The sequence below is a fragment of the Convolutriloba macropyga genome, chromosome 1, assembly GCF_964194025.1.
Source record: "Convolutriloba macropyga chromosome 1, txConMacr16.3, whole genome shotgun sequence".
Classification (NCBI taxonomy): Eukaryota; Metazoa; Xenacoelomorpha; order Acoela; family Convolutidae; genus Convolutriloba; species Convolutriloba macropyga.
The window spans coordinates 87247439-87268399 of NC_134468.1; the positions used below are offsets into that span (position 1 = coordinate 87247439).

The following is a 20961-nucleotide window of genomic DNA, read 5'->3' on the forward strand; positions in this document are numbered from 1 at the left end:
TACATATATTCAACGCATTCAACGCTAATCTTACATAATTTTGCGTTGAATTTTGGCGTAGATCTTACATATTTAGCGTTGAATTTTAGCCTAGATCTTACATATTTAGCGTTGAATTTAGCGTAGATCTTACATAAATTCAACGCATTCAACGCCAATCTTACATATTTTGCGTTGAATTTTGGCGTAGATCTTACATATTTAGCGTTGAATTTTAGCCTAGATCTTACATATTTAGCGTTGAATTTAGCGTAGATCTTACATAAATTCAACGCATTCAACGCCAATCTTACATATTTTTGCGTTGAATTTTTGTGTAGATCTTACATATTTAGCGTTGAATTTTAGCGTAGATCCTACATATTTAGCGTTGAATTTTAGCGTAGATCTTACATAATTTTGCGTTGAGTTTTGGCGTAGATTTTACATATTTAGCGTTGAATTTTAGCGTAGATCTTACATCTTTAGCGTTGAATTTAGCGTAGCTCTTACATATTTAGCGTTCAACTTAGCGTACATCTTACATAAATTCAACGCATTCCACGCCAATCTTATATATTTTGCGTTGAAAGTTGGCGTAGATCTTACAAATTTAGCGTTGAATTTAGCGTAGATCTTACATAAATTCAACGCATTCAACGCCAATCTTACATAATTTTGCGTTGAATTTTGGCGTAGATCTTACATATTTAGCGTTGAATTTTAGCGTAGATCTTACATATTTAGCGTTGAATTTAGCGTAGATCTTACATAAATTCAACGCATTCAACGCCAATCTTACATAATTTTGCGTTGAATTTTGGCGTAGATCTTACATATTTAGCGTTGAATTTTAGCGTAGATCTTACATATTTAGCGTTGAATTTAGCGTAGATCTTACATAAATTCAACGCATTCCACGCCAATCTTATATATTTTGCGTTGAAAGTTGGCGTAGATCTTACAAATTTAGCGTTGAATTTAGCGTAGATCTTACATAAATTCAACGCATTCAACGCCAATCTTACATAATTTTGCGTTGAATTTTGGCGTAGATCTTACATATTTAGCGTTGAATTTTAGCGTAGATCTTACATATTTAGCGTTGAATTTAGCGTAGGTCTTACATAATTTCAACGCATTCAACGCCAATCTTACATATTTTGGGTTGAATTTTAGCGTAGATCTTACATATTTAGCGTTGAATTTAGCGTAGATTTTACATAAATTCAACGCATTCAACGCCAATCTTACATATTTTTGCGTAGAGTTTTGGCGTAGATCTTACAAAATTAAGGTTGAACTTTTTGAATTCCGTTTCAGACCACTTTATGATTTCAAAAGTTTTTCAAGTTTTTTTTTCAAAAAGTCAATTTTTTCACTGTTTCGATACCTATACTTCACAGGTGAGAAAAGCAAAGTCAGCAAAAAACCACTTTTTTGTGCTCTTTTATAGTGCAAAATCCATTTAAGATCATTTTACGATTTCAAAATTTTTCAAGTTTTTTTTTTCAAAAAGTCAATTTTTTAACTGTTTCGTGTTTCGACCCTATACTGCACAGGTGAGAAAAATCACTTTTTAGTGCTCTCTCAAAGTGCAAAATCCATTTCAGACCATTTTACGATTTCAATACTTTTTCAAGTTTTTTTTTTCGAAAAATTAATTTTTTTACTGTTTCGACCCCTATGCTGAAAAGGTGAGAAACGTGAAGTCAGAGAAAAATCATTTTTAATGCTCTTTTATAGTGAAAAATTCAATTGAGAGCATTTTACGATTTCAAAATTTTTTCAAGTTTTTTTTCGAAAAATTAATTTTTTCACTATTTCGAACCCTATACTCCTAAGGTGAGAAACAAGAAGTCAGAAAAAAACTTTTTTAGTGCTCTTTTATAGGCTAAATTCAACAAAATATATGCAAGTTCTACGCTTAATTCAATGCAATGTATGTAAGATCTACGCTAAAATCAACGCAAAATATGTAAGATCTACGCTAATTTCAACGCAAAATATGTCAGATCTACGCTTTATAAGGATTGCGGCTCTTAAGGATACCAAGGTACGGTGGCGCAATGGTAGAAGAGGCGACAAGTAAACAGGAGGTCATTGGTTCGAGTCCCATACCCAGAGTTCTACGCGTTGATTTTTTGTAAGATCAACGCTAAATTCAACGCAAAAATATGTAAGATCTACGCTAAATTCAACGCTAATTATGTAAGATCTACGCTAAATTCTACGCTAAATATGTAAGATCAACGCTAAATTCAACGCAAAAATATGTAAGATCTACGCTAAATTCAACGCTAATTATGTAAGATCTACGCTAAATTCTACGCTAAATATGTAAGATCTACGCTAAATTCAACTAAATATGTAAGATCAGCGGCAACTAGCGTTGACAAGTTGGAAAATTCACCGCCATTTCTTACATAATTTTGCGTTGAATGCGTTGAATTTTTGTCTTCAAATTCAACGCATTCAACGCAAAATTATGTAAGAAAATTGCGGTGAATTTTCCGACTTGTCAACGCTAGTTGCCGCTGATCTTACATAGTTTTGGCCAAATTCCTCGGCCCGGGAAGGTGTACGAATTTTCAATTCCCGGGTCGAGGTGTCACCGCCATTCAACGCTAAATTATGTAAGATAAGCGGTGAACGCGGAAAAATTTTGTAAGATAAGCGGTGAATGCGGTGAAATTACATAAATCAGGCGGTGAATGCGGTGAAAAAAACCTTTATCGCCTGCTAGCGGTGAAATTACATAATTTCACCGCTGAATTTAGCGGTGAAATTACATAAATTCACCGCATTCACCGCATTTCACCGCAAAATTATGTACGAAATTTGCGGTGAAAAAACTAACATTTCATCGCTTATCTTACATATTTTTCCGATTTTTTTCTCGAACCGGATTAACCAGAGTAGTTGAATTTGTGACCCTGTAGTCAACCCTAACCCTTGTGACTAACGTTAACTTAGCCCTGGGGTAGCTTCTGCTGATGCACTCAATAACAACCGTGTCGTTCTCAGATGCCAACACTTCCTTGTCTTTGTCGTTCACAATTTCCCTCGTTCTCGCATTCCTCAGCTCAACCTCCACATCTAAACAAAAATATATTCATGTTAGTCTAAATACACCACAATAAATGAACACAATACTGACAGGCACCCACGAATAATAATGAAAGTGTGAAAACACCACTTTGCGGCAACTTTAACCCCCTCTGCGTTCTCTTCAGTTTTTTCACATTTTGTGCCCAAATCAGCTATGCCTTTACCTTTACTCTCGTGAGTTTGGAATATTTAAGATAATTGTGGATTCTACCCAGGCTGAAGTTCCAGACGGAATCAAGTATGCCCAGGCCGAAGATTAATGCACTATGGGGGCATCGTGCGTTCAAAATTACATAGTCTGGAAACATCGAAAGTCTAACCATGAACGCACAAAAGTCTCCAGACAAACGCACTATTTTTTCAGCCTTGTTGAAGAAATTAATACCCATGAGATGACATCTAGCACTTTTACTCCAGAGTAAACACTCTAGTGGGAGCCTTCAAGGCAGAAAGCCGAAACTCACTTGAGTTGGTTTTTTTAAGAAAGGAAAATGTCGAAGGCAAAAAGAATTGCACCAGTCATTTGCGTTGTATTTTAAGACTCCTACTTCTGGTGTTATTGAAAGCAAGTGAAGTTTAAAAAAATCCAATTCTTGCATTTCCAGCCAAAGTTCGTAATACTTAGCCAGAAATACTTTTGAGTTAACGCAAAAATTTTTAAAACTCTACTAACCAGTTAATAATTTAATAAAATTCATATACATATCGATAAATAACAAACAGTTTATTATAAATTACTATCTGTAGTTATTGTAGTTTGTCTGACTTTGATTGCATAAAATTCTGGACGTGAACGCACGAAATCTGTTGTAGGTATAAAAGTCTAGTGAACGCACAAAAATCGGATGTATTGATGAAAATCAGCACAGGAACGCAAAAAAATCTGGAGAAGATAAGAAAGTTTGGTGAACGCACAAATGTTCGAACATAATTGCACGAAAATTGGGTGAACGCATAAAAGTCTGGACGTAAAATCTTTCCGTTTGGAACGGTCTAGACGAAGACGTCTTCCATCTGAGATGGTCTGGATATGCCGGTTTCCGTCTGGGACCTAAACTTGGATATTGGCAACAATGAAGTAAAGTCAAAGTTTTTGAAAATCGTATCTACTGAAATCCAATAAACTCGAAAGAAATTCAAATTTGCTTAAGGTCCCGTCTTCTTGTCTTGTTTGTAATGAAATCGTTCCTGAGATTCATATCTAGGACGGACGGAGTTCATATCGCATTCATAGAACATTAAACATCAAGTAGCATAGCAAAACTGACTAACAATGGACGAATTGCTCTCGAGTGACTGGGAGGCAAACAATTTAGAAGGGAGCATAAATTCGAAAATTTCTATGCAGTAAATGGCGAACGTATTTACAATAATTACTTCAAAGTTCCCTCAAGAGCAATTAAGACTCAAATCAGAATCAACGGAAAAGTGTTGTCTAGACATTTTAAAACACTCATTATGCAAAATATTGAAAATCATCTTAGTAGCCATAGGAATTTCAAACATAAAAGCACTCATATTTTTATATGGATGTTAAGCGCCATGAAACTACATTGCTATCGAGCGTTTAAAAGATTCAAAATGAAGTTGAAAACACTCAGAGAAGAAATTTTGGACATCGAAAGTTTTTTGAACGTTCATTTGCGTTTTGTCTTTATTGAACTCACTAACAAAATATCCGTGTAGCCATTTTCTTCAAATCGTTTTGAGAGAAAAACTGCTGCATTGATTTTTTTCTATGACCTTTAATATTTTAAAACAATGATATTAAAAGTGTTTTAACACATTAAAAGAATGACTACGCGGACTAAGTATATAGTTAGTCCTGTAAAGTTGCAACGCAAGAGAACGTTCGGAAAACTCCGGACGTCCAATTGCTCATCTCTGAATGTTTTCAATTTGAACTTTGAAACGATCGGTAGAGTTGTAGTTTTATGGTAATATATATTGAAAGTTTATAAATATTTCAATAAATTTCCGCTTGATCTTGTTTTGGTTTATTAGGTTTATCATTGGTCGTCTAAAATCTCTGGATTGTATTCAAAATTCCATGTTTCTTGTAAAAAAATGTTTACTCCAGCGTCTTAGAAAAAAATCCCAATAGGCATATTTTTTTCAAACAAGACCAAGCCCGAAGTTTTTTGAAACTATTTTGAGACTATTTAGCCTAGTGAAATGTTTTTTAAAAAGCGCACTAAATGAACTTAAGGTAATTTTACCTTAAAAAACATCCTAACTCACCTTAACGGCTAAGGTAGATTTGCCTTTCCTTAACTCACCTTAAGTAACCCGAACTTTACCTGAGCTTTACCTGAAAAGCTAAGGCCTCACTACCTTACAAAAACCTTAAATTTTAGTCTAACTTGCCTTAAAATTACCTTAAATATTTTTTTTAACTTTTACGTACTTTTTTCCGTAAATACGTCTTTCTGTAATCGTAAGTAGTGCAAAAAGGTATCATAACCAGGAAAACTTACATTGTACGAGTAGATCGTAGATGACTTCACTGTGTCCCTCTGAGTTATTGGCTCTGCATCTGTATGATCCAGCATTGTTCTTTTTTGTCTTTGAAATTGCAGTCGTCAGGTGGTGACTCACCCCCTGCATCATCTCTATAGACCTCCCTGGCTCTACTTCAAAACATAAAATACAATCAACTTTTTTTCCTTGGAAGTTATATCATTTGAGGGATAAAATCCGACCGGCTGTGCTATGAAGCGGTGGTTTGACGTGCTCTCAAACGTTTTTCATGATTTGTCGTTCAATTTTGGCCTTTTGCGCATTTTTTTTTTGCAGAACTAACCGAAGTTGTTGTTGTCAGCGATTGCTCTTAACAACGTGTCATTTAGACATAATTCAAGGAAAACCTATTATTTTGAATAACGCAATTCCATAACGCAATCTCATCAATAATTTTGAATTATGAAGACAAACTGCAATGCCTATACAGTTTGTCGATAAGATGGCTCTTGGAAAAAATTTCATTTCTAATTCGTTTGTCGTGTAATTATTGAATAATTTCGAGAAACAAATTTTAGGTTAATTGTCACTGTTCTGCTCCGAAAAGTCTGAAAGCGTATGTCTTGCAACGAACCCTAGTTTAAACCTAATGTCAAATTTGCAATTAATTATAAAGAAATTTCCAAACTTTGCAAAATAATGCATAAGTTTTACAAATATTTGCAAACAGGTCTGAATTTTTTTGTCCCTTATCGTTAGTAGTTGGCCTCGTAGGGTAATTTTACCACACATATCGTTTACAAGGTGTAATTTACACATTTTTCAATTGAATTAAGCAATCTCCGAGAAATGGTAAGGAAATTAAGCCATATTGCTAAATTAAGCAGAGCTCGACCGGAACGAACTCGGCCGATTGATTGCAAATTGTTGCAAACTTAAAATTATTTAACAAAATTTTGCGAATTTGACCTTGTGAAAAGATAATTTGCAAAATTGTACAAATTTGGCATAAGATTTGAACTAGGGTAATGCGTGAGTCCTTCGATTCCGAACTAACCAATTTTTTCGATGTAAAGTGACGGAGTGGGGTATGAGTTGGCTTTGTCCAGACATTCAAAAGTCCTCTCCTCGTCCTCTTTGGCATAGAAACTTTCGTGTATTGAGAAGGAGGCTTCCGGTGCAACTAAAATGATTTCTGTCTTTTGATTAGATTTTAGATTGAACCGATTTTCTATTGATTAAAAGGAAGATTTTTCTTAGCTCTATGATGAAATGGAAACGTACATAACTTCGAACAGGCGATAGCATTCCAACATTTGTGAATAAGCAAATTTCCAGATAAAACAATGTTTATTCGGCTGCTTTTATAATAGTTTAAATTTTCATTGCTGAGAGGACATTTTAAATGTGATTTTTGTGGAAAAAAATATTGCTCTATTGAAAAATGTTTAGAAATAGAATTTAATAACGCCGCAAATCCAAGTTGAGCAAAAGTTGCTTTATCGACACAAAGCCGTTTTTTGAAATCCGAAAGTTTTCGAATTTTTCTTTAATTTACTGCAAAAAATTCCATTTTTCTGTGTGTTGTTGCTAACTACAGAATCAGGGCACCTTTTTAAGAACAATTTGAAAAATTTTTTCAAAAAACACAAAAAAAAGCAGAGTAACCGTTCAGATTTTGAAGCAGACAATCTTAAAAAATTTTGGAAACAACAAAAAGTTTTGGGAAACTTGACTCTGACATACTCTTAAATTTTTGTTCACATATGTCAATGCTCTTTTGCTTGAAAGGTAAAAAATCTTTCAAAAATTTGCATTTTTCCTAGCTCTGTGAAAACTTGTCAGTTATTACTTGATATTAAAAACATTTAGCTGATCTCGTATGTATGCATAAATCTACAATTTTATGTAGACTAAAATACTGCTGATTTTTGTTCACGTAGCCTACGATTAGAGTCTTGAGCAGTTTTTTATGATAAAAACAAAAACAACAAAACTGGGGTCTTTAATCAGAAAATCGCATTTTTTTTGGTTTTCAGAACAAATTCAGTCGAGAATCAGAGGAATAATCTTATGCCAAAAAAATACGAAACACATAAGTTTAACAAAATCAAATGCATTATGTGCATTGGAATTTTTACCAACTTCACTTGATTGATATTCATTGCTTTCTACAAGGCATGAGACGGGATGGTAATCTTGTAAAAACTTAAGAGATTCTCCTAGAGTTTTCATCTTTAAAATCGTCGAAAACGAAATCTTGTAATATATCTTGTAAGATTTCGTTTTGCGTCTTCTTGTTAGATTGTCAACCTTTTAGATTGTTCTAAGATCTTGAAGGAAAACCAATCCGAGTTGTACCGGTTTTTTTGAAAAATACTTTCACCCAATTTGCTTCAACAAACCACCAAAAAACTCAAACTCCATAATATCAAACAATGTCGCTCAACAATTAGTACAATATGTTCAAAGTTTTTCTTTGAAGTGAGGCCTACTCAGGTATTGTTGGAACTTTTTTAAAGTACTTATTACACTACATAAAATAAACCTTTGGACTTCTTGGTAAAATTGAAGACAATATAACTTGTGACCCTACCATTGTCTAGGTAGATATATGTATGTATGTATGTATGTATGTATGTATGTATGTATGTATGTATGTATGTATGTATGTATGTATGTATGTATAAATATATATATATATATATATATATATATATAAAATTTAAAAGTTATAACGCACTGTCATCGAGCCCTGCTGGATCAATCTAGCTCTGTTTCTTTTTGGTCAATTTATTCAAAACTGAAAAAATTTTTTTTCTCATCAAAAAATAATTTCCTATTTAGAAGTGGTGTTTAAATGTTTCCATTTCATCAAAGACCATAGCTAGTATTATAAATGATCATGTTTTTTCTCCGCAGAAGCTTTAATTCTCATTGATATAATTGCCTATTAGTTTCTCGTGATCTTAAAAAAATGGCAGAAAATTTGAGCGCTGCAGCCGGCAAGCATTAATATTTTTTTGAATTAATTATGCAACCTTGTTCAAATAATCAATTCAAACCTGAACTAGAAAACAGTTCTAATTAAGTAAACAGTCATATGAGAAATGCTCACAAATATACTAAAATCCCAATCTCAAAACTCACATAACAATTAATTTCATTTCGATTCCTTCCAGTTCTGCAACATTTACGTAAAGTATTTATATTTACATTTTTTTACAATATTTATCATTCCGCGCAAAGTTTTACAATTTTTGTATAGTTGATTATTCAAATTCGGTCAGCTTCAGATATAATCGTTGAGAATTTAATGTTTTGACGATTGCATGAATGCCTCTCAAATGTTGCTGGTTTCACCATTATACCCCCCCCCCCTCAGATTAATTGTCATATAACCTATGGTAACTATACCATAATGGAGGGGGGGGGGGGGTGTGGCTATAGAATTCCGTGGGTGGTAGGGGGCTATAATGGGAAAGACCCTGTATATTGAATTGAATTAAAATTAACAACCAGCAACAATAAATCAATTTGTCTTTTTGTTTTGAACCATTTTTGGTACAAAGTTGGGATCTATTCTGTTTGCCCCACCCCCCCCCCCCCCCCCCGTGTTTTTTATGACCCCCAGTTACAAATTATATGTTCTTATATAGCACGTTACAATGTATGAAAATAGCACGTGCTCCTGGGGGGCGTAAAAAAATACAAGCTCACTAAGGCGTGGGGGGGGGGGGGGTGAAACGGAATAGATCCCAAAGTTGATAATTAAAAATGGGGACCGATCACGTGCACAAGTGACTTTCGGATAAATCATTGAGTTTGTGAGTTTTGAAATTGGGTGTCGAAATAAGAGGAGATATGAGATTAATGATAATAGTAATAAACAGCTAGCTGGTTATAATTAATAATCGATCATCCATCTGACTAACTGAGCTAGATCTGCTTTGATGATGCCAAACTTACATTTCATAACTGCAAAAGCACATTCATCAAATTTAATCAAAGTCAGGTGTTGACATAGTAATGCTATGTATTGCTATTTGTCACCCACAGTCAAGAAAGAACCCGGGTCGAGGTGTGACCGCCATTCAACGCACAAATATGTAAGATAAGTCGTGAATGCGGCGAAATTAAATAAATCAAGCGGTGAATAAGGTGAAAAAAAAATTATCGCCTGGTAGCGCTGAAATTACATAATTTCACCGCTGAATTCAGCGGTGAATTTACATGAATCCACCGCTCTGAAAAAAGTGTCCAAATTATGTGAGATAAGCGGTGGTTGCGATGAAATTTCATAAATTCACCGCTTAACTTAGTGGTGAACTAAGTTAACATAAATTCACCGCTCAGAAAGAAGTGTTAAAATTGTGTGAGATCAGCAGTGAATGCGGTGAAATTAATGGGGAGTAAGGGAGGAATTGTTAAATTTAACCCCCCCCCCCCCCACCCGCCTTAAAATTACCCCTTAATCTAACATCTTTTTGACACTTTTTTCTAAGCGGTGAATTTATATAATTTTTTTTAATTTATGTAATTAATTTTAAATGAGCGCAGTGGAAGAAGAAGTGGATGACACCCATGAGGTGAGAGGTTCGAACCCTTGTAAGGGCGGGGAAATGCGGTGACTTTTTGTAAGTTCACCGCATTTGACCACATTTCAGTGCAAAATTATGTACTAAATTTTCGGTGAAAAAAAAAACAACTTTTCTTTCACCTTATCTTACTTATTTTTCGGATTTTTCCTCGACCCGGGAACTTTCAAGATTCTTGCACAAAGATGTCAATCTTGACAGAGCTGCCAAGACGATGCTAATCTGGCTCGAATCGGGAGCGTTTCAGGTCAATGATTTCAAAACTTACAGTTTCAGCTATGCAGTTATTGGCACATTTAAGAGGCGAGCAATTTCACTTCAAATTTTAAGAGAATTCTATTTTATAGTCTTAATACATGATGGTCAAATAAATTTCAAAACGGATTCTGCTCAGGTTTTATTATTGATATAGGGCAAGTGAGAATGAAGCTCGTATGAGAAATGAAAGGAAACACGAGCGATATGGGGATTAAGACAATGATTGTACATTTAAAAGCCATTCTGGCTAGTAGACTCCTTATCCCTCAATATGCCAATTTGTACATAGCAACGGACTGTAATTCTTGAACACTTCCTGAAAAGTCAAGACACAGAGTGAGACCTTCCGTTTAACTCGTTCTAATTTACAATTGGGCGGCCTATCGAACAAGTTTCTTCCAACATCGTTTCTGTTGAGATGCTTCGCATTGGATCAATTCGAAATAAAAGTTTATTTCATGTATGAAATCGACTAATGTTTACTTTATATACTTACCATTGAATCAAACGAAAAAACAACACTCAGTTCAACTTCCCTTTTCGAGGCCTGCTCGTGAGAAGACCGTCCTGGCCATGAAAGAAACTTGGCTTGAACTTTTCTATTGCACTCATGCTATGATAAAAAAAATTGTTATGTTAGAAATGACAAAACAAATATTCCCCACCAAAAAATGGCTAAGCAAAGAAACGAAAACATTAAGAGATGACGACAATCAAACTAAGAAAAATCAACTTCTGCAAAAAAAAGCGAATTCTCTCCCGTTTTTGTGAGTTTAATGAAGAAAAAACAGATGAAACTTCATTCAGGAACTCCATACTAAAGAGGAGACTGTTACGAGAATCCCAGTTTCGATAAACTAATTGCAGATTGTCAACTTTGGGAGATTTCCTTGGCATGCAAACAACAAACATCATTACTGCTATATCTGCCCCAAAAAACTTTTAATTTACGAAAAAAATAGCCAAGGAAACCAATGTGCTCATATATTCATTATAGTAGCTTACTCAGTAACAATCTTGCAGTTTATAATAAAGTATGTCTCTCTAATATGAAAACAAAACAACAGCACGGTTCAAAAAACACCGAAAAGATGCTTTTGGTACTGAAAAGAACAATAAGCTCAGCTTAATCTTTTGTCGCAAGAACCATTCCAGCTAACAATTTTCCGCAATAAAATATCAGAGTAACATATAAGAAGCAACATTGAGAGCATCTTTTAAACACGAGCTTAAAGAACTTTTTTGGAAAGACTCTTTAAGGGCCCCAAAAATAATTGATATTCAAGATGACGTTGAAATTTTTTGATTTTGATTTTTAATAACATTGTAAATGATCACGATGTAGAATGAAAACTGTGTGAGAAATTTTAAGCTCTTATTTATTAATGTAAAGACAAGTTCTTTAAATATTCAATTTAAAATCTTTTCATAATTTTACAAAGAGTTATAAATTCCTAACTTTACATTGCCTCCTTACCATTCAGATTTTATTTTTTACGTATACTAGAGGAAATAACCAATGTTATCATTTCTGAAAAATTTTGACTTTAGAGAAGTTTTGGTTTCTGCTTCTTTGATTGGTCAAAATCATCAATGCGTTTAGGCTCAAATTTTCCACTCAACTCATAAAAGCAACATAAAATTTTTACAAGGATTCTGTTTGCAACTGTTCCAAAACAAATAGGAACTTTGGCTTGGAGAAGAACGATTTTAACAACTTTGCCTCAAAAAATGTAAGAAATTATCAAAAGTAAGACTTGATTGAAGAGAATCCATTAATTTTTACTAAGCAAATTGTGTGAAAGCTCACGTATCCCAATTTGATTACTATACCCTCATTAATCAAAATCAGACCTACAGGACTCTTACATAATACAGCTGCACAGTTTAACTACTTTAAGATCTAACACTATAACAAGGGTCTGCAAAACGCATCTTTGTTGATGGCGCAGCTCAACTCTGAAAGATACAAAGAAAAAATCAAGATTGGGAATATGTTTTTGTATTGAAAATCTTGTTGTATTTTTCACAAAGACCCTTTACAAAGAAGACCCATTTAAACTTAAATTCGACCAAAGTTAAAAATTCAAACCCAATTTTGTCATTTACAAAATTTAAGTGGTTTTCATTTTCTTATAGTTTTCATGGCTTCAACACTATGGTTTCGTTAACTTTCTTTGAAATTTTGAATTTTTCCTTTATTTTTTTTGTCATCTTATGATCCAACCTTGTTAATAACAAACACAACTGACTGCCTGAGAGACTGCAGGTTAACTTGTTGAAAGTTTATGGTTTTTTAAAACTTGTTTTAAGAAATAAGTGGATTTTTCAGATTTGGTACCTTCATTTTAATTCTGTCAATTTTGTAGCTTTTTCTCTGTGTTGAAAAGTTCCACCTTCTTTCAATTGAACCAACGTCGCATCCCATCTCTCGTCATTTAAATCTTTTCCTGTTTTCAGTTTCAACTAATGCTTTCTTGGCTTTGGTACTACGCATTTTCATAAGAAGTGTTACTTTTGGGTGCTTGCAGATTTCTGGGTTTTTTGTTGCTTCCCTACTACATTATTATACTATTGCAGTGGCCCAGTTAGCGTTGCAAAAACAAGCAATTCAACATGTTTAAAGTTCTTCATGAATAGTCTATGGTTTTAATGTTAGCGACAACGCTTTCAACGCTTTTTTTTAATTTTATTTTTTTTCCTTTTTCTGTTCTTTTTTAGTCGCCTGACGTATTATGGAAAAAAAGAGTTCTTAAATGCTTCCTATGAAATTTGAGTAAATCTTCATAATGAGACGAGTTGATACGCATTCGTTTTACTCAATTTGAAATTGGTAGTTTTCAAAAATAGCCCATTTTGCTATTATTCGTCTCAATACTTGCAATGTTTGCACTCTCAATATTTGCAGTCTCAAAATTTGCAGGTGTCATATCTTATCTAATGAAATAAAAGTTAATTTATTGCATTCAAGTGTTATTTGATTTCATATCCATTTGGTTGTTAAGTGTTTTTTAAAATATAGACATCGAGATTTGGTCGTCATTAGTGTTTGCTATTATTTGATTTTCACGTTTGTCTTGTCTAGTACTCTCCTTAATGGCAAGTCTCATGTGTCTTCAAATCCAGCATTATTTTTTTCACATAGTTTTTTGTTGAACAATATGTGGATTTTTGTAACTTTACTGTCTTCCTTGTTTGGTAAACAATTAAATAAAAAAGTGGATGCGCGGGTTCGGATCATTATGTGCGTACGCAAATTGACGAGCCTCCTCGTTGGTTTTCTTTGTCAGGGCCACGCAATATTACGAAAATAGTCTCTCAGGTTCAATCAAACTTTTTTAACAAGGTTCTTTAATATTATGCTAACCATTATTATAAACAAATCATTTCAAGAATTCAACTCTTGTTAAAATAATCATAAGAAATTTAACGATGCTATTATAAAGTTTTCGTGAAAATTCTTGATGATTTTTTAAAGAAATCTGCAGAAATGGTTCGTCAAATTATTGCAATGATAGTAACTCAAGATATCCAGAGGACATATTTTAAAAATACCTAAAAATTCTTTTCTCTCTTTTTGTGGGTTTTTGTCACATGTGTATTTTTACAGCTAATACGAATTCATTTTCTGATTTACGACAATAAGGCTGAAATTAAAATAAATTTCTTTATATGCTCAGTTACACTTTAAAATGACGTAGCTAATATAATAGAGTTTTCCGAAAGAGAAGTTATTATCCACAATCAAAAAATGCCTCTGCAGTTGTTCATAAATCGAAGCATTTTATAGTCAATATATCAGCAAAATAAGCCAAACGAGTTGAACTAAAATGATGTCAAACAAACACTTGTTTGCAACTAAAAAGTTAAACATGAATTTAACAGGACACAGACAAAACTAAATGCAGTAATTTTTGAAAGCCACATTAACTTTATAAATCTCCAAATTTCAGCTCCTAAAACTACTTATTTTGTGCTGTTTTAACCAATCATATTTAATATATTGCGCCCTTATTCTACCTTCACATTATTAGTATGTCGAAATACGATTACAGGTGTATAATAGACAGCTGCTTTTCGAGGTATAGAGTTATTTACTGATTGAAAGGGGACTGAAAGCCACTGAGTTAAACCATTAATAAAAAGTATCACAACAGTAGTCTAATTTGCTTAATTTACTTCTGCTCGTGATTTACTGTCTGATTTCATTTCTGATCTGGTATTTGATATTTGAAATCTAATTGAGCAATTTGAGGAAAAACTGCCCAATATATTAATGCTGAGCATAATAAAATTCGAGTAATTGACCGGGTAAGATACCATAGTATGTCAGTACTGAATCATGATATTTCAATCCTGTAATTTTACAATAATCATATTCTGATCATGTCACTTTTTACACTGTCAAGAAAACAATTCAGTATTAAAACTACCCTATTGCCTGAAAAACCTCTGACCAGAGAAAAATTGCAGTACTGGAAAGACCTTTGGTCGACTTATGAAAAGACTTTAGGTCCACCCTTACCAGGAGGTCGACCGTGTATTTAAGGTAGGGAAATACCCCCGAGATTGACTTTATAAGTCTTTTCATAAAGTCGCGACCTCTCAACGGGGGGGGGGGGGGCTTACTATGGTAACTTATTCCGGGTGAATAGGGTTGCTGATGATGCTCCGCACCCGCGGACCTAAAAATATACGTCTATAAATTAATTAGGCGCTTATTTTTACTGAAATTAAATAAGTATCATGCACTTAAAACATTTCCTAAAATTGGAAAGAACCCTGTTGACTTACACGAAATCTGCAGCTCATAGACGCATCTGATTGGCTCGCCCGATTGACCAATCGTGGAGCAGGAATACACGCCTGCATCTTTCCGGTCAACTTTGCGTATTTTGAGGTCAAATCCGTTGAAAGCTTTGTTCTGATTGGTTGAGATGATAGTATTCTTCCAATCAGAGTTCTCAATCTTTTCCTCAGGTGTCAACAGGTTGTATCTTGGAATTGGCATTTCGTTTTTGGCCCAGCCAATGTTCTTTAGTTTTATCTGCAGAGAAGAAAAATTAATCTTAGAGTCTGGATCTGAAGTTTATCGTATCAGCCAGACTACCATTGCGTGGCCAGTGTCCGAAAAATAGATTGTACATACTCAACATTGTAGGGGTTTCTCACGACCTATGTATTAGGATTAGAGTTCTAAGTGTGTGTGGAAACGAGCGACACTAGGCTAAATTAGTTTAAAAGTCCTTCAAAGGGCGTGATAGCCAAGAGGTAAGGTGTGTGATTCACACGCCAATGATTGAGAGTTCAATCCCCTGCCTCCGTGAAGCGGTCTGTGTAAATATGAGCTCTTACTTAACCATAGCTTCAGGTTGACCATAGCCTGACCAATGTTGGCTGCAATGATGGTACCACGTGAAGGTTTCAGACGCAAAAAAAGTGGTCATAGTCACCAAAAAAGAGCAATGCTGCTCATAGAAAGAATAGTCTGAAATGTGGGGAATAATAAGAAAAAGGGCAGCTGAGAACAGGCTACTGTAGGCCTAATGCTGTTCCGCTGCGAAAACGCAGGAACCAAAATTATTTAATTAATTCGAAATTGGTTGTGTTACCCCACTTTTCACAAAACGCCATCGTAAAAATTAGGGACAATCTTTTGTCACTCATTTCCACGCCATAAGTCCCAAGTATTCACACTCTTAACTAATTTCTACCTCACCTTTTCCCATGGATACAGTATCTAATTACCGAAATCAAAGAAAGCCTAACTGGCAATTAATTTCAAAAGTTTCCCCTTAAGATACTATTAGTGGATTAGGAAGACAAGCGGCTTTATAATTGCCCATAGAACTGTTTGGATGCATAGTAATCTGAGTCTTTGAAATTCGTCTCAGTTAGTTACCAACAACACTCGGCAATGAATTTATAGGCTAATTACAAGCTCAAAAGGGTGGATATTTATCGGTGAATACTCGAAATGTCAGCTATATTTCCTATTTCCACGTTTTGCATAACTAAATTCAATCGTTGAAAAGAAATGTGAATTGTAAAGACCTGGGACACGTTTTCGTCACCCGATTCCTTAAAAAACCAAGTTTATTGGAGGTTGTCTATTCGGAAATTGCGCACGTAATGACAGAAAAGAGCATTTTTCAGAGTACTATGCATCCAAAAACGTTTCTGTGATTTTCTCTTAAAATTTGAACATGGTGAAATGACATGATCAAAATGTAGACATATAATAATTCATTCGTACAAGGAAGAAAAAATCTGTTTTGTTGTCTCATCTCATCTGTTTTTAAAAATAGTACTCACCGTCAGGTCAGAAAGTATCATTTGAGTTCTTAATTAGAGACTTTTTAAAGAGGCAAAACATAAAAATTTAAAACTAACTAAAACATCAAAAAATCCATAGTTGCGTTTAATAATAGTGACGGGCTGCATCGATTGGTTCTCAGAATCAAATTTTCTCACAGCGTAACCAATAGTGAGTTTTGACAGATTTTATATTGAGACGTGAGAAAAATGAAAAAATATTCAACCAACAGAAAGTTTGGGAAGTTGACAAATGTGTCACATAATAGATGCAAATGTTTAACTGGTTGATAGATAAAGAGACTTAATTATTTTTAAAAAAACTCTGAAAATAATTTTTCACAAATTTTCATTTGTCCTTGAGAAACTTCATCAGTTTCAAAGCACTTTGTTCATAGATTTCACAGAAAAAGCAGTTTTTCGAATAGATGAAAAATTTTTAATTTCAAAAATTTTTTCAACTGATTGATTAAAAAAAAATAAACTTATTTTAAAATGATACGCATCAAAAATATTTAGGCTATTTTGGACCATTTTTCAAATTTATTTTCCTTACAGAATTTACGGAAAATTCATGAATAAATGCAGATTAAATTTTTTCACCAAGAATCGATTTTTAAAACTTAGGTGTAATTGAAAATTAAAAATACTTTGAAGCAACAATTTTCCTAGGCTAACAAAAAATTTGAAAATTTCTCTGCAAAAATCCATTTAGTTTTTCGACACTTTTTAAATATTACCACTTTTGGCTCTATCTGATGAGGATATCGATAGGCTAAAATTGGTTTTAAAAAGTGTTCGCTTGAAAAAATTCCTAACGTCAATTTCATGAATGCTTGGAGCAATAAGTGTAATTAAAACATTAAAAATCATGCATAATTCAGGCTAGAACAGCTAAAAATTTTAAAACATGATATGGGGAGATGTTTTAGTGACTTTAAATTCAGTTTTTAAGGAGTTTTCGCCAAACAAAAATGTCCAGAATTAATTTTATAGGGAATTATTACATGACCTTCTGCATTTTACACTTGATCTTTTTTTAATAATCCTACTGTTTTTAATAGTTCTACCAGTTTATCATAAAAATTCAATGTTTATCATTTTTTCAAATGCTAATAATGCTTAATGCTTCATTGTGTTAGATTTAGTTAATTTCTCAATTTTTGAGTATTTCGGGTGGGGGGGGGGGGGGGGTGGGGGTGTGTTTTGCAATGAGATGATTTCGATGTGTGCTATTAGGCAATATCAGATGAATTTTGTGTCATAGATGAGGGAAAAATGACTTAAATCGTGCCTAGTTTCCTCAGGAAAACCAATGAAAGCCAGTACGGTAGGGGGGGGGGGGGGTAAACTTACGAATGGTGAACTCACTCGAGTTTGGTGAACTTACGAATGGAAACGCGTGTGAGAATGTGCACGTGAGTGTGACGTCACTCTCTTCCTCTCTGATCTGCTCTGTGACGTCACTCCTGATCTCACACTCCTTCGGATAGGACTGTTCTGTAAACACAAAAAAACCGCACTGCAAAAATTTAGAGCTCAATTTAAGTAATTTTTACGTAGAGCTGAGTTTTTGTTCCGATCCACTTTTAAGGGGGAGGAACTAAATTCTCAACTGGTCTTTTTTGTTCAGTCAATCAATTTTGGCCGATCGATAAATTCATCGTACAGGATTGTGAGTGGTATCACTAGAAAGATTGTCAAGCGTATAATTTCAAATTAAAAAGATTGTGAATGTTAGCCTAGCTTCCGTTGTTTTCTTTATATTAGTTACAGGCCAGAAAGAATTCAAATCTAACCTAAATTATTGACAAATTTAAATAACAGGCTAAAGGGAGGCCAGTAAGTATACATAATATTTTTACCGAAAAGAATATGGTTTTTTGGCATCAACACGGTTTGCATAAAAATCTTTGCGAAATCTGGAGTTCTGCTTGCATTAAGTGATAATGTGTAGTAGTCTTTGCAATGCTGATGACATGTACAATTGGCTTCCTAAGCAGTAACAAGTTAAACTGAATGAAATTTTTCAATTGAAATTCTACTGTTGTCATTTCTTACGATATTAAAAATTGTTTAATAAATATTGTTCTTTTTAGATCTGCCAATTTCAGTCTTATTTTTGCAGTCTTTAAGCGTAGTATCCTTAAAGAGAGAATTCGGGTTTTTATTCAGTTTAATTATAATGCAGTTTTACTATTTGTTGTTTGTTTGAATAATTTTTTTTGATTTTTTTAGGTTCTGCTTTTATGTTCCATTGCCAAATTAATTGCACATTATTGACAAGTCAAACATCACATTAATGGCGTTTATATAAGGCGCAGTTGATTATATTCAAGTTTTTAGTGAGTAGCTTTTTGATCTTATAGGCTTTGACACCTTTTCCTCGAAAAATTGAAAAGAACTCTTGATTTTCGCCTGTATGTGTACTTTTTGTAGTAGCATGACATTTTGGATAATAACAGGTTTCAATGATTTTGCTTGAAAGTATAAAGGAAGACAAGGAATGATTTCAGTAGATAGCTAACTGCCTTCTTGACTTTGACGAATTGATTTGTTTTGAAAAAGTCCAAGGTATTCTCTGACTTTGCCCATTTTTGTTTTCTGTCTACTTGTTGATTCTTCTCCACCGTTCTAAAGACAGTTCTCAATTCTTTTCTGTTAAAACGAGAATCATTTGGTTCTTATTGACTTTTAACTTGAAGCTGTTTTGATATTTTCATTAACTTTTCTTTTAAAAATTGTTAGACGTGGTAATACTTGTTGTTTGTGTTCAATTTTTAAATTGTCTTGCTTCATGCTCTTCATAATGGCTCTCCGATGAGTTACTGTTTCATTTGTTTATTAAATAGAGCTTAAAGCAATTTATATACCAATTTTTGAACAATATGTGTTTTTTGAACTTTTATACCTTTCCTCATTTGGTGGGCCCCTATTCCTGTGGACGCACATTACCGAGCATCTTTGATAAGCTGAATGGACTAGAACTCATTCACGCAGTATTCACACAATACCGATTCTGACTCATTTTTTCAATTGAATCACATCGTATTCTGTCTAACGGGAAATTCAGCCTCAATGATACAAAATTTGCTTATGCCATGTCACTCAAGATCATATCTCCTCTTGCAAAACTTGAAACATCTTGCAGAGATCTTGATGAGCAAGAAAATATTGGAACCTCTGGTTAAGATTTTGAAAAGATCTTATTATGACAAGTCAACAGAATTTCTCTGTGCAACCTAATAAGATTGCGATAAACCGTGACACATAAAAAACAGTTTATGAAAAAAGTAAGATAGGACAAAACATTTTTATGAATCAAATTTACGGATGAAAAAAGTTTTGTTTAAAAGTTCTATTTTTCAAGATAATGGAAATACGATATAAGTTCTCTTTTTTGTTGTTGTTTGTTGTTTGTAGTTGCCTCAGTTGCAACAACTTTATGAATTGAGATAGATTTATTGCAGGTTTTTATCAAAACTGAATGCAAATTAATTTAAATTTATCAAAATTCTTTTGTTTTTTCGTGGTTTAGTGTATTATGGGTGAAAAATACAATGAGAAGTTTTGTTCTTCAATGAAAAGTTTATAATTGTTTTAATTGTATATGTCCGTGAAATTAATTTGCTGATTGCTATTTTTAGCTTTATACTGGGACCTTAGTTGGGGTCATCCCTGTAGCAGTGTTGCGTAAGTTATGTACTATTTTGAGAATTTTTTTATACTGAGGAAAAATAGGCTCAATTGTTGGTTAATAAACTAACGGGAAATATTTTGGGTAGCTTCTGTAAAATCTCGATAATTTTTGTGAGTTTTCAATTAGTTTTAAGGGTACTATTTGTTATTCAGAACCTGGTATGTCTTGTCCTGTAACGTATTTGTATCTTGGTTATCTTCACAAGATCTCGTTTCTCAGTACCCATAAGAAGATCTTGAAAGTTTGTACATATCTTGCTGCTATTTTGCCACTTAACGTGACAATAAAATGATAAGATTAAGCATGTTTTTATTTCTTCTAGAGACTATCAATTTTGGTTTCACTGGGTCAATGTCTTAGAACTTGCAGATTTTTTATTTTGCAACGTTTTTGCTACGTTGAAAAAAACGGTGGAAAAGTAAGCATAAAACAAAAAGTCTGGACATGAAAACTTTCCTTTGAGATTGGTCTGAAAACACCAACTTTTATTACACAGTATAAAAAACAGCAGGTGAAATAACCTAAACATTCAGGTATATT

At 33.6% G+C, this 20961-nt stretch overlaps 1 protein-coding gene across 1 annotated transcript in view; it reads right to left on the reverse strand.

Moving 5' to 3' along the window:
* LOC142353757 (inactive tyrosine-protein kinase 7-like) overlaps positions 1-20961 on the reverse strand; it is a 122418-nt gene that overhangs the window by 47536 nt on the left and 53921 nt on the right. The window contains exons 5-9 of the mRNA XM_075406108.1: positions 18112-18221; positions 15201-15453; positions 6608-6733; positions 5568-5723; positions 2946-3078 (exon numbers count right to left, since the gene is read on the reverse strand). Of these exons, the coding sequence (XP_075262223.1) occupies positions 2946-3078; positions 5568-5723; positions 6608-6733; positions 15201-15453; positions 18112-18221 (778 nt within the window). The remainder of the gene's footprint in view (positions 1-2945; positions 3079-5567; positions 5724-6607; positions 6734-15200; positions 15454-18111; positions 18222-20961) is intronic.